This window comes from Notolepis coatsorum (genome assembly GCF_963971535.1).
Source record: "Notolepis coatsorum genome assembly, chromosome: 1".
Classification (NCBI taxonomy): Eukaryota; Metazoa; Chordata; class Actinopteri; order Aulopiformes; family Paralepididae; genus Notolepis; species Notolepis coatsorum.
This window is the reverse complement of record NC_140165.1, coordinates 180,661,189-180,674,446: the sequence shown is the minus strand read 5'-3', so window position 1 is coordinate 180,674,446 and position 13,258 is coordinate 180,661,189. Positions and strand designations below refer to the sequence as shown.

At 43.6% G+C, this 13,258-nt stretch overlaps 1 protein-coding gene across 3 annotated transcripts in view; it reads left to right on the top strand.

Annotated features, from left to right (window-relative positions):
• Window positions 1-2,244: 2,244 nt before the first annotated feature.
• Window positions 2,245-13,258, top strand: part of cluha (clustered mitochondria (cluA/CLU1) homolog a) — a 166,615-nt gene continuing 155,601 nt past the window's right edge. For all 3 annotated transcript variants that reach the window (XR_014620562.1, XM_084330543.1, XM_084330542.1), the window contains exon 1: window positions 2,245-2,580. Coding sequence is in view for 2 of the 3 variants with exons in the window: in XM_084330543.1 (XP_084186669.1) it covers window positions 2,448-2,580 (133 nt within the window). In the remaining variant the exon portion in view is untranslated. The remainder of the gene's footprint in view (window positions 2,581-13,258) is intronic.

Here is a 13,258-nt window from a genome sequence, read left to right as displayed (position 1 = left end):
AGTATTCCAATGTACAGTGTACAGTGTCCCCCCCCTACCCAACCCCCCCCCCCCCACCTCCAATGTACAGCCCCACCGAACCCCACCCCACCTACCCAACCTCCTCCAATGTACAGTTTCTATGTCAAATGTATATACACTCTTTTTCTGGATTTTTTTGTATCACAAACAGTACTGTATTTGCAAATCTGGTATGTCATAAATGTATAGATGTAGCAGTACTGTCTATCTGTATGTCATGTGTGTCATATGATGAATTGAAAATGGGGGACCCTGATGTAAACAAGACGAAAGTCTTTCTCTGGTCTGCATCCCCTTAACAATTGTATGTATTGAGCTGTACTGTACTGTACCCATTCTACAATCTGTTAATAAACTTTTCAATCAATCAATCAATCTAAATGGCTAAGTGGCGCAGTGGGCAAGGCGCTCGCCACTAACGCAGGAGATGCTGGGTTTGAGCCCAGCTCTCGGCGTTGCTTCCGGCTTGGCTGGTCGTTCATACTAATACAATTGGCAGTATTAGGGGGTGGGAAAGCCGGTGGGTGGGGATTGGACGTTGTGGACAGCGACTCCTACAGGTCGGTTGGTGCGCCTGTACAGCAGAATCAGGAAGCAACGGGGGCAGCGTGAGCCTCCCACGCGTTACTCCTCGCCGCTGAGAGATCGCGCTGTACAGGTGAAAAGATGCGACAGCTGCCTCCTCGTGTACCGGAGGGGACATGTGATGCAAGGTTTGGTCCACATTGCAGCCGTGGGAGGCATGGTCTAACAACATTCGAGACAGGGGAGGGAATTGGACAATACGAAATTGGGATGGGAGAAAAATAGAAAAATGGGGAGAAAAAGTAGATAAAAAAAACAAAGCACTAAATGGAACAGGACCAAGCTACATTGCAAATTCTCTAGTCAACTATGTCCCTCCTAGAACATTGCGATCATCTACTACTGGTCTATTGAAGGTTCCAAGCCACAGTCTAAGGACAATCGGGGATGCAGCCTTTGCAAACTATGCACCAAAGTTATGGAACACACTAGGGAAGCTAGATCTCTTAATATTTTCAAAAATAAGCTAAAAACGTACCTCTTCACCATAGCCTTCTAATACACTCCGCTGTTGATTGTACTGTAGCACTATTTTACTCTGTCCATTCTATTGCATAATTTTACTATCTATTCTATTCTACTATTTCATTGCACTGTATTATTTTACTCTGTCTATTGCTTTTTATTACAGGTTCAAAACTGTCAGGTATTAAACTGTGTGGGTATCAAACAAGAGACTGTCGGGCTTTAAAACTGGACAAGGCCTAGAACTGCACCCTGAGAGAGGGAACTGCTGCGCCCTGAGAGGGAGGTTTGCCCTGGGTGGGAGGTTCAAAGGGTCAAAGTGGGCATAAAACAGGAGGGAAGACTGTCAAGTTTTAAACTGTGGATACCAAACAGAGAAGGTAAGACGACTTTGAACTGTTGAACAGTAATCCAGAACTATTTTATTGCACTGTAAAATATATATATTTTTTTATCTATTCTATTCTACAATTTTATTGCACTGCACTATTGCACTATTTTACTCTGTCTATTTTATCTTACTCTTTTTATTATTGTCTATTTAATAATTAGGCAAAGTGTTAATGTGCAAACTAATTACTAATTACAGCGGTACGGTGGTGTAGTGGTTAACACTGTCGCCTCACAGCAAGAAGGTCCAGGGTTCGATTCCCGCTTGGGGACCAGGTTTCCATGATGCCAGTTACCCAGGTGGGGTATCCCCCACGTTGACGCCTGTCTGCTCCCGGGGGGGGAAGGACGACGGGATGGGTTAATCGCAGATACGAATTGCATGCATGCATTGCATGCATTGCATGTGTGCTGATTGGTGACCTCTGAGCAGGTCCTAAATTATTATTATTATATTATAATGCTGGGCTACCTTGTATTTCCTGTGGGTATGCAGTTGCACACTATATCTAGAGTAGGTCTAGCTCTTTCTGGCTATGAGGAATAATCCAGTGGGATTGAAAAACACCAAAGGCAGTATAGGTCACTATGACAAAGGTCGTAGGTACTTGCATTGTAGTACAAAATCAGAGATTATATATGATCACTCATCTCTGGATTGGCGCAATCATTAAAAAAAAAAAGCGTTTATGATTTGCGCTTTAGGACACGTTACGCTTGCCGTACCCAAGCGTTTTTTGGAGGTGGGAAGGAACGCAAAGGCAAAGAGGTCAAGAGGAGGAGGAGAAACCACGTGTGATTGCCATGTACAGCACTGTCCTTCCTCGGTACACTTGTTTTTGTAAACTTGTATCCCCTCCTGCATGTAGCTCGCTAGCCCGTTAGTCGAAAACGTCAATTTATTCATTCACGTCGCAATTGCGAGCAACGGATTTGTGTTGCCACCTTGCATCGCTAGCTGCCTGCTGTCCCTCTGACCGCCGACCATGGTGAGCAAGACCGAGGACACACCGGCGGCAGCGCCCGACCGTAATCCCGTTAATCTCGCAGAGGAAGGAGATGGGACCCAGGATTGTAAAGAAAGCAGCAAGACATCGTTGAAAGATCCATGTCCTTGTGGTGAGTGTGTATGTGTTAGGTGGCAACACACAGGGGTCGAGCTAGCCTGCAGCACGCCGGTGTTCCTGCTGGCTCATATTATGACCTGTAACGTTGTTATCCTAAAACATGTCAGCATCCTCCTGCGACTGAGCTGCTATCTATCAGATGGGAATCGTTGCATCCGCCTTGTTAACTAATTGGTTGGTATCACCAGTGTGACTAGTTTGCACAGATTATGCAGTTACACTAGTTTAGTAATTTTTTTCCAATTTGACTGACTATCGTGGATTGCTAGCTATGGGTTGTAAAGAAGCCCCTACACTATAGTCTGTGTGTGTTGGGGTCGTACAGTTAAGTACAGTACTCAGATCAGACCTTCACTACTCGGCAGCCTCTTCAAAAGATCACAATATGCATTTCATTAACGGTGGCACCTGCTAATGTGAGCAGCTAACGAATAGATGCTGACAACGAATGACATGACGCATGTGGCCCCATTTGGTTGAATACATTTAGCAAATGTGTTTTTATTCGGTCTTTTATTTATGTTAATCTGATGGTCAGTCGTCGCAATACTTGTAACTTGGCAGCAGTCACTTAAGCGTTCAAACTCAAGCGAGCGAAGTTAGCTTAGCCAGCTAAATTGGCTTGCTAGCTAGCAAGTACAAGAATAACGTTATACAAACACAATAGACATAATGCAAAATGGTTGAGTTTATACACTATAGTTTGCTCATTGAATAAAAACGGGCAAGGTTTCACCCACTAATGTTGTAAACACTGGCTTCCAAGCCTTCCACCTGACTCTTCTGATCAGTGGAGCTAACGCCGGAGCCTCGTTAACTACAACAAGCTACTCCGATGTCGGCTTGTCGCTGCATCACGTCAGATGACTGGTGTAACATTAGGCCTTACATCGAACACTTGACATGTCAGTTATTGTGGTTACGGGTCATATGGCTGAGGAAATCTTCATAACATAACAGAGCTACTACACTGAGGCTGCATCGTGCCGTGTTGTCGCACATGTTCTAACGAAGGTGACCTTCAGTGGAGCTGCACACTGTTGCTCTTAACAGAGGGGGGTTCTGATCGATACCAAATAATTTCCCACACTGACTTTTGGCATGTGTACAAAGGCGAATGTTATTTCACTTTAATCTATTCTAGATACGAAAGCACATGAGTCGTATACGAGTAACCGGCCGGCCGGCAGTGTGTCCCCCCCCCCCCTCCGCTCAGAGCCGGGGGAGTCGAGTCGACTCGAGTGTTCCTCGACCGGGAAGCGGAAGCTGGTTGTTTTCTAAAAGTCATGGTGCTGCACGATGAGAGAAGGTTACACTTCCCAAATTAATTAAGTCAGTCTCGTAGCCGGTAAGTATTTCTCTATAATACAGTTCTGTAAATGCCTGTCAATGAATCGGTAGTTTAATTATGTCGAAAGTAAATAAAATGTAGATGAGACGGGATGAGCTGACTGTCAGCCACAATAGTTTGTTACAACTTCAGCCTCTCCAAAGCCACTGCATTCTGTCACAAGCAGGACCTTGGGTCGTATCATGCAGACACTGCATTGGTGGCAGCCACTAATATGACCGAAATGCAAAGTAGACTTATTAAGCGGTCATTACACAAACTCACCTTGTGCACATAGTCGTAAGACCATATTATTCTAGTTGTGGACAATATTCTCTGTGCTATTGCATTTGTGTTGTGCTGTTTTGTCTGCTGTCATGTTTAGGATATTTCTCTGAAGTTTAATTTAGTTTTTTTGTTAGCGTCCCTAACCATGGCTTCATTATTCACATGAGGACGTTTTAGTCTACTTATTGGCATAACACTCGACATCTTCACATTTAGGCCTAGTAAAGCAATAGTTACATTTGAGTGCATCTGAAGAAAATATTCTTCTTGCAATGCTTTAGGACACGTTACAGTATTACGTATCATTTGTTGAAAATTTGCGTCTAAATTATTAGATCGTAAATCAGATTACTTGCACTTTAAATGTCAGTTTTGTTGAGCATTCTCTTAAGAAATCATTGCATGTTGTAACGTCACCTTAAGTCATGCTACACAGTACACAAACCCTGAATCATAAGTCAAGCAGTGGATGATGTTCCATTAACCAGTTGTCTTATCTGCGCCAGGGATTTTTTTTTTTATTGTCGCTTGTAATTGGAATAGACGCTAGTTGGATGAATGCCCTGTGTTGGGGCTGGCTGTGTGAAGTGTGAACTGTCCTCTAGGTGTTGTGAAATGCGGCACATGGCAGGCCAGACAGATTGAGGTGAGGGGGGCCCATTGGTGGTTTTAAGGGTCTTCTTAAGACTCCTGTGGGGTGATGGGATGATATAGTTAACCCTTACAGAACCACCATAGACCTGTATTTGTCTTTTTTAGGGGGGAGGGTGGGGGTCTTTAGGGGAAGATAGCAGGTAAACAGTAGTAGATGCCACATAGAAGTGGTATAAGTCACCTGGAAGCTGGAACCTGTAGATAAAATTTAGATGCAGCTCAGCACTGTACGTTTTTGTAGTCCTAGATCTGTAATAAACTGTTTTGGTTAGTGTATTGAGATTTAGAGTGTATAAGGGCTTAGAACATTATGATGGTATATGTTTATTATCAATAATTATCTATCTATAACATTGTAACATATTTGTTTGATAGTAGATAGAGTAAATGTCATCATGTTCGAGTAAATCCTTAACAATCAATCGATCTTCGATTAATTGTTAACATCCTTAGTGGGTACCTATAGACGCCAACCCATTTTGATTCAGATATCTTGAGGTGAGGGTTCAAGGGACCACTTTGTAAATGGCCATGCCAGTGCTTTTCTTCCCTCGCCACAATTTTGCCTAACTTTTGGAGGTTTATTTAGCCAACCAATGGATTCCTTAAATCATTTTTCAGATGATACCAGTATCTTCAGTTTTTAGCTTTAAATCTGACCCTGCTACAGCCTCTGAAATACAGTAATGTCGGCCGCGCCTGTAGGTCTCTAATACCAGGGGTCATTGTCCACACATTGTCCTGGCTGCATGGGCCAGGGGTCTAAAGTGTTTCCTAACCACACCAGACCCAACTACAGGTGCTAGTATTCCTCTACTATAGTGACATAGTGATGGAGGCGGGCCTTGTGTTTTCCCTTCTAGTCTGTGTTGGTTTGTGTCACGTATGCCGCTGTTTGTTTTAGGGCTGCCCCCTCATAACCAATTAATCAATTAGATGATTATTAGATCATTTAAATGTTTTTTTCCTCCATTCCTGAAAACATTACAATCACATCTCTGGTAAGCACTAGATTTAAAGATGAGCAGACACATCTCTGTTAGTCAAGGTAGGGCTGTACCGAATGTCATTTTTTAACATTCGAAGCTTCGATTGAAGTATTCGAACGAAGCTTCGAATGTCTATTATATAAAAAGAAAAAATCACATTTCTTTTTAATTTTTTTTTAACTGAATCCTCAATTTGAATAAAGTGATTAATCTGATTAAATTAGTATTTTTCTTTTATTAAATCAACTTTCTTTAATGAATATAACTCATCAGTTTCGTCAACATAAATAATCCAATAAGGGCACGGTTGATATGAAAGTGATGGTGACGTCTTATAGTATAATATTAGGCGGCTAGGTGGTGCAGTGGGCAAGGCGCTCACCACCAATGCAGGAGATGCTGGGTTCGAGCCCAGCTCTCCGCATTGCTATCAGCTTGGCTGGTCGTTCATACTAATACAATTGGCAGTATTAGGGGGTGGGGAGCTGATGGGTGGGGATCGGACGTTGTGGACACCCGTGTCAACAGAGGCTCCTATTGCCTCCGGCAATAGTCTGCTCTAGTCTAGTGCATGGGACCTCCGTGAGCTAACGTTAGCTACCTAGCTAACGTTACTGTCAACTATTCACTTTTAGTTTAATACATGAGGCATTGTCTAACGGTATCTAGCCGGCTAGCTACTGATAGCTCCTGATATCAACAAATGCTCTGAGTGCATGATACCTCCGTTAGCTAGGTAGCTCACGTTAGCTCACTTTATATGAAATGTACCAGTAAACTAAATAGTTCACTGAGGCGTTGTCTTAACGTTCTCTAGCCGGCTAGCAGTAGCTACAGATAGCTCCTGATATCAATGTCTTATAACATTGATTCGATGCGTATTCGAGCCCCTGGCTTGCATCACAGTCACGAAAGGGGCTAGCTGAGGGCATGCTGAATGTGATTTGACCAAAGCAGAGTATACACACAGACAGGGACCGAAACTAAAGCCTGCCGCCCGCCAGGGGCGCTCAGTTTTTACCTTTGGCGCTTGTCACTTAGAGGGCTGCCCGCCGTGTGGCGTGTAGACGTGTAGTTCCTAACGATACTCTTATTTTGATTGTGCGAGTACAGATTATAGCCTCTCTCGTCTTTTTTTTCTCCGCCGCGAGATCGTTAAAAAACTACAAGTCCCACATTGCACTCAAGTCAACGGTCCAATCACAGTAGAGTGACGTGACTGGTTTCATGAGAAAGAAAGCAAATGACCAATCGGAAGCTCTCATTTGGCTTGTTTACTTCCTGAAACGCCACCATTGCGAATCATGCGGGCAGTCTGCTCTAGTCTATATCGGACCTCCATGAGCTACCGTTACTGTTTAAACAATGACCCAGTCAACTATTCACTTTTAGTTTAATACATGATGAGGCATTGTCTAACGGTATCTAGCTGGCTAGCTACTGATAGCTGCTGATATCAACAAATGCTCCAGAAATAGTCGACTCGAGTGCATAATACCTCCGTTCCCTCGTTAGCTAGCTTAGCTAGCTCACGTTAGATCTATCTGTCCCAGTAAACTAAATTGTCTTAACGTTATCTACCGGGCTAGCAGTAGCTACAGATAGCTCCTGATATCAATGTCTTATAACATTGATTGAATGCGTAGTCTAGCTGAGGGCATGTTGAATGTGATTTGACAAAAGAACCGTAACGTTATAAATAGGGTCCAGCTGCATCGCCGGAGAATCCTTGCATGCTGAATGTAGGGTCTAGCTGAATATAGGGTCTAGCTGCAGGGCCGGAGAATCCTTGCTGGAGCTGGAGGCTACACAGACAGTGGAGCTGTTTGCAGATAGCAAGCATTTTGACTTATTGCGTGGTGGCGATGTCTCGCAGATAATATATATTTTATTTAAAATTTTTTTTTTATATAAAATATATATATATATATTTTTAATCAAAAAAAATTTGGCAGGTAAGAAATATGCTTGGCGGGTAGACTCTTCCCATCTACCCGCCACTGGCCGGTGAGTCAAAAAGTTAATTTCGCTCCCTGCACACAGACAGTGGAGCTGTTTGCAGATAGCGAGCATTTTGACTTGTTGCGTGGTGGCGATGTCTCGCAGATAATACAACTACAAGTATAATATATATATTTTATAAAAGAAAATAAATAATTATATATTATATATATATATATTTTTATAAAACCAAAAACGATCGGTATCGGCCGATATGGCTCATAGACGATCGGTATCGGTGGCAAAAAACGTGATCGGGGCATCCCTAATCAGGCTTAATATAGCCCATACCAATCAATTAAAAATATTTCCTTGTGATTTGCCTCTGATACTGATCTTTCAGATTGGCTCGGGACATCCTTGCATACAATCTAGCAAAATTGTTGTCTTATTCATTAGGATTTCAGCTGGTTAGGTACTATAGGCTAGGGGTGGACGGTATGGTCTAAAATTTATATCACGGTATAATTTGAAGCATAGACGGTAACGGTATATATCACGGTATCATCGTTTTTGATAAAATCTTTTATTTTATTTTATATATATATATATATATTTTTTTTTTATAAAATATATATATTATATAATTAGACTTGTACTTGTATTATCTGCGAGACATCGCCACCACGCAACAAGCTCCACTGTCTGTGTGTACTCTAGTAGCCTCCAGCTACGGCCAGGATTCTCCGGAGCTGCACCTGGACCTATACTCGAGTAGCCTCGAGCAGAGCTACGGCCAGGATTCTCCGGCGCTGCACCTGGACCCTATTGTATTGGTATAACGTTAGCAAGCCCTCAGCTCGAATACGCATCGAATCAGTGTTATAAGACATTGATATCAGGAGCTATCTGTAGCTACTGCATATATAACGTTAATACAACGCCTCAGTGAATTATTTAGTTCAATGGGACATTTCGTTTTGAACGGTGAACTAACTTGCGTTAACGTGAGCTAACAGGTAGCATACACGTCTCTAGTACTAGACTTTGTGGAGCGTTTGTTGATGTCAGGAGCTATCGGTAGCTGGCCGACTAGATACCGTTCGGTTAGACAATGCCCCATCATGTATTAAACTAAAAGTGAATAGTTGACTGGGACATTTTGTAACGGTAGCTAAGCTAACGTTAGCTCAGGGAGACGCCGTCCCGACAGCTCCTGTGTCCCGTCCCACTAGACTACTAGACCCGTGTTTACATGCGTGCGGTAGGGGCTGGCACGCCCACTGCGCGAAGCCTCCTAAATAACTTTTTCCAGTTCGCACATATCTATTATCTATGACTAATTCTATCTATTTTTAGGGGCAAATGCGAGCGACTTTGACAACCTAGGATGGCTTAGAGTAGACGACAGAGTACAACAACTTGCAATGGGCCTGGTCTACAAGATACACTACACGACCAAGGTACCCATGTACATGTCAAAATACTTCCCAAAGGTCAGTGAATACCACGATCACAACACCAGAGGGAGCTCCACAAATCATGTTAAACCCAGATTCGGCTCAAATAAGGGACTAAACACGTTTCGCAATTATGCCACATCAATGTGGAACGCCCTACCCAAAGCTGTAAAGGAATGTGGATCACTACCCACTTTCAAAACCTCTCTCAAGGGACACCTACGGGAGACTGCAATTCAACACTGGCCCCTGTAAATATCCTAACCCAACCCCCTCCAATGTACAGTCATTTACCTAGTATGGTTTTGTCAATAGTTCAATGTACAATTGTGTTTGTTTGTACAGTGTCTCCTCCCCCCCCCCCCCCCTCAATGTACAGTGTTACTTGTTTATACAGTGTGCCCCCCGCCCCCCCCCCCCCCCAACCACCTCCAATGTAAATTACCCAGTATGGTTGTCAATATCCCAATGTACCCAACCCCCCCCACCCAACCTCCTCCAATGTACAGTTTCTACGTCAAATGTATATACTCCCTTTTCTTGACTCCTTCTGTATCACAAACAGTACTGTATTTGCAAATCTGGTATGTCATAAATGTATAGATGTAGCAGTACTGACTATCTGTATGTCATGTATGTCATATATGTCTATATGAATTGAAAATGGGGGACCCTGATGGAAACAAGACAAACGTCTTTCTCAGGTCTGCATCCCCTTAACAATTGTATGTATTGAGCCGTACTGTATTGTACCCATTCTGCAATCTGTTAAATAAAGTTTTCATTCATTCATTCATTCAAATAGTCGCGCTGTGGTTACATGACGTCATTGCTATTTTAGAGCTGCACTACCGGTTACACGGTATAGTCAAAATCCATACCGTAGAGCAAATTCATACCGTTTATACCGTATACCGTTTATACCGTCCACCCCTACTATAGGCCTGTGTGTCATCCCTCATATCGGGCCATCTTCAAGAGTACAAATTTGAAAGGTTACAGTATACATTCTAAAAGTCAACCACAAAACGAAAGTTTCAAGCACAATGCAGATGTATTACTCTACAGTCAGACTGTGCTGCAGGAGGAGGCCATCTTGTGGTGTGACTAGGGATGGGTACCTTTCACATTTGAACCGATACCGGTACTGGTACCTGTGAATCGATACCGGTACCCAACGGTACCTTTTTTCGGTACTTTAGTCTCAAGAAATTTAATTTACCTACCTCAGTCGTAAAAAAAAAATCCAAACTTCAAATAACTACAATTTCGACAGTTTTCGGCTTGTCATTGCTCCGACTGCTTTGTTGTTGAATCAAGTCAAATCCTAGGTAAGCATATATTGTGCATGTGAACGTTGACATGAAAAGAAAAAAGTAAAAAAAAAAAGTAAAAAAAGAAAATGAATACTTTTTTTTTTTTTTTTTTTTTTTTTGTTTCTCACTTGATTCGATACTCGGTAGTACCGACGTGTTTCGGTTCGGTACCTCAAAAGTACCGAATTCGGTACCCATCCCTAGGTGTGACAGATATCTGATGTAGAGCTCTCTTTTCCAAAAAGGCCTTGTGTTGTTTTCTCAGGACGGTCTGTCTGTGTAGTGTTGCTATGGCAGCAGCCATGGTCCCTACTCTCCATGTCAAGGTCCACAGAGTGGATGGCTGAATTAATCTGTAGGCAGAACGAGAGGTGCACTGGAGTTGCACTGGGCCAAAAGCTTGCTCAACAGCTACAGCAACTTAGAGGAAATAAGATGGCTAGCCCTCTGGACTAGCACTGCCAGTTGGCTTGATTCAGAAGGTTCACTGGAAAAGGTAATGATCAGATGACAGAGGAACCCTTGTTTGCAGTGGTATTGCTAGTTGATATTCACTGTCCTCCTTATCTATGTACTGTTCTTGTTAGTCTGGTTAGTGGTTACTCCTTGACCCTGTGCTCTGGAAGGCTTTCTCTCTCTCTCTGTGACATATGTACAGGATACCAAGTTGGAACTCAGGGCAGCACTGCATGGTAATAAGGTAGGCCCAGTCTAGCCTCCCTGGCTTGCTCTCATTGGCACACATGTGGTTTATTGATTAACAGCCATTTCCTAGCGAACTTGTCTCTGCTGGTTTTGCTTGGGTAAGGCTTTTATGATAAACATAGTGGTTTGTAAACTCAAAAGACAGCAAGCCACCCATTTCCGTATGGTCACGCTGAAGACCTTTTTTGTTCTTCTGTAAAGAGACCTTTACAGAATTGTGTAGAGCAATGTATCTCAAATGCAGGGCTCTGAAACCGAAGTGAGTCACCCAACCACAACCCAATTACTCACATCAGGTTTAGGGAGAATTGTCTTTATTGTATCCACCCCTCTACTCCAGCTACTCCCTTTCTGTTTCCTCAATGGCTTTGGGGCCAATTGGGGCAGTTTTGCAACTAATTTGTCCCCCCACAGTTTTCTAATGAACCGAAAATATTTTTTATATTATTTAAAATATAATAAAAAAATAATAATAATATATATATATATATATTATTATTATTTTATTATATTTTAAATAATATAACAAATATTTTCGGTATATATATTAACACTTTGGCTGCCATGGGTTAAATTCATTATCAACCGTAGGTTGCCGGCCTATTTGTCTATAGAGAAAGTCCCCTTCTTTGCAGGGCTATAACTTTTTTAATTCTATTGATACATTGCCATTATTATGGCCCATTCAAAGTCCTATATGTATTGTTCATTGTGTAGCAACGTTAAACTTTTTCATTCACATATTCATAGTAAAGTATGGTCTAATGTATAAGTATGTTTTCATCTCTTTCTGCAGCTTTCTCCAGAACGTGATCTATAGCCCCAAATACATTATATTGATGATGCAATACAGTTTTATGGCAATCAGCGCGATATAAAAAATTCCAACTAGACTTACTTCTAGAAGTTACTACACGTCATCTGATGTTGACCGGATGGGCTAGGGGGCGTTTATAATTCCGTGGGCAGCGTTATACCAATCATCTAATGTGGGTCAAATGTTGATAATAGCAGTTAGTAGGGGTGGACGGTATGGTCTAAAATTTATATCACGGTATAATTTGAAGCATAGACGGTAACGGTATATATCACGGTATTGTAGTGCCCGGAGGAAAGAGGAATAAACGGAGGTAACGTAATGCTTGTTTAATGTACAAAGCACGTCAGTAAACAAGAACACCAGTACATGAATCCCAGCACAGCCATGAATGAATAACAACCCGTGCAACCTAAATAGATGTCCCCTCTGGCGCCCGGTGCCAGATCATTAGTTCCCTCCCACTACACAACATAGTCAGAAGATGAACACGAACCAATACTGTAGTCACTACACCAGCCCCCCCAGTGTTCACCTCAATATACGAAATCCTCACGGTGAGGAGGGCGTATGGCCCGGCCCCTACGACTGTAGGTAACGTCAGGAGGTGCGGGAGGGGGTGTGACAGCGTCCGTCACATCCTCCTGCCGAGCAGGATGGGGGTCAGTGACCAGACGCTCACGAGCGGCGGGGGGTCCGAGGGGTCGCAGGGGGGAATGGCCCCGGCGTGGCAGGGGAGGCAGGACCGGGGGCCGGCCCCTGCGCGGCGGCAGGGCCAAGTCCAGGGGCAGTTCAAGGTCCAAGTGTGCCGGCTTGAGGCGATCCACGGAAACACACTCAGGCCTACCCCCCACGTCGACCACAAAGTTCTTGGCCCTGGCCTCGATGACGCGGAAGGGTCCGTCGTAAGGAGGGCGTAGCGGAGTCCTGTGGCCATCGTGACGGATGAACACGAACCTCGCCGAGTGCAGCTCCGGGGGCACCCTCGACGTAGGGACCCCATGCTGCGTAGTCGGGACCGGAACGAAAGTCCTGGCGCTGTCCAGCAGCGAGGCGCGCTGAGCAGCGGCAGACCAGGGCTCTGTCGACCTGGGAATAAAGTCACCGGGGACCCGTAGCGGTTGTCCAAAAACCAGCTCGGCCGACGACGACTGGAGATCCTCCTTTGGC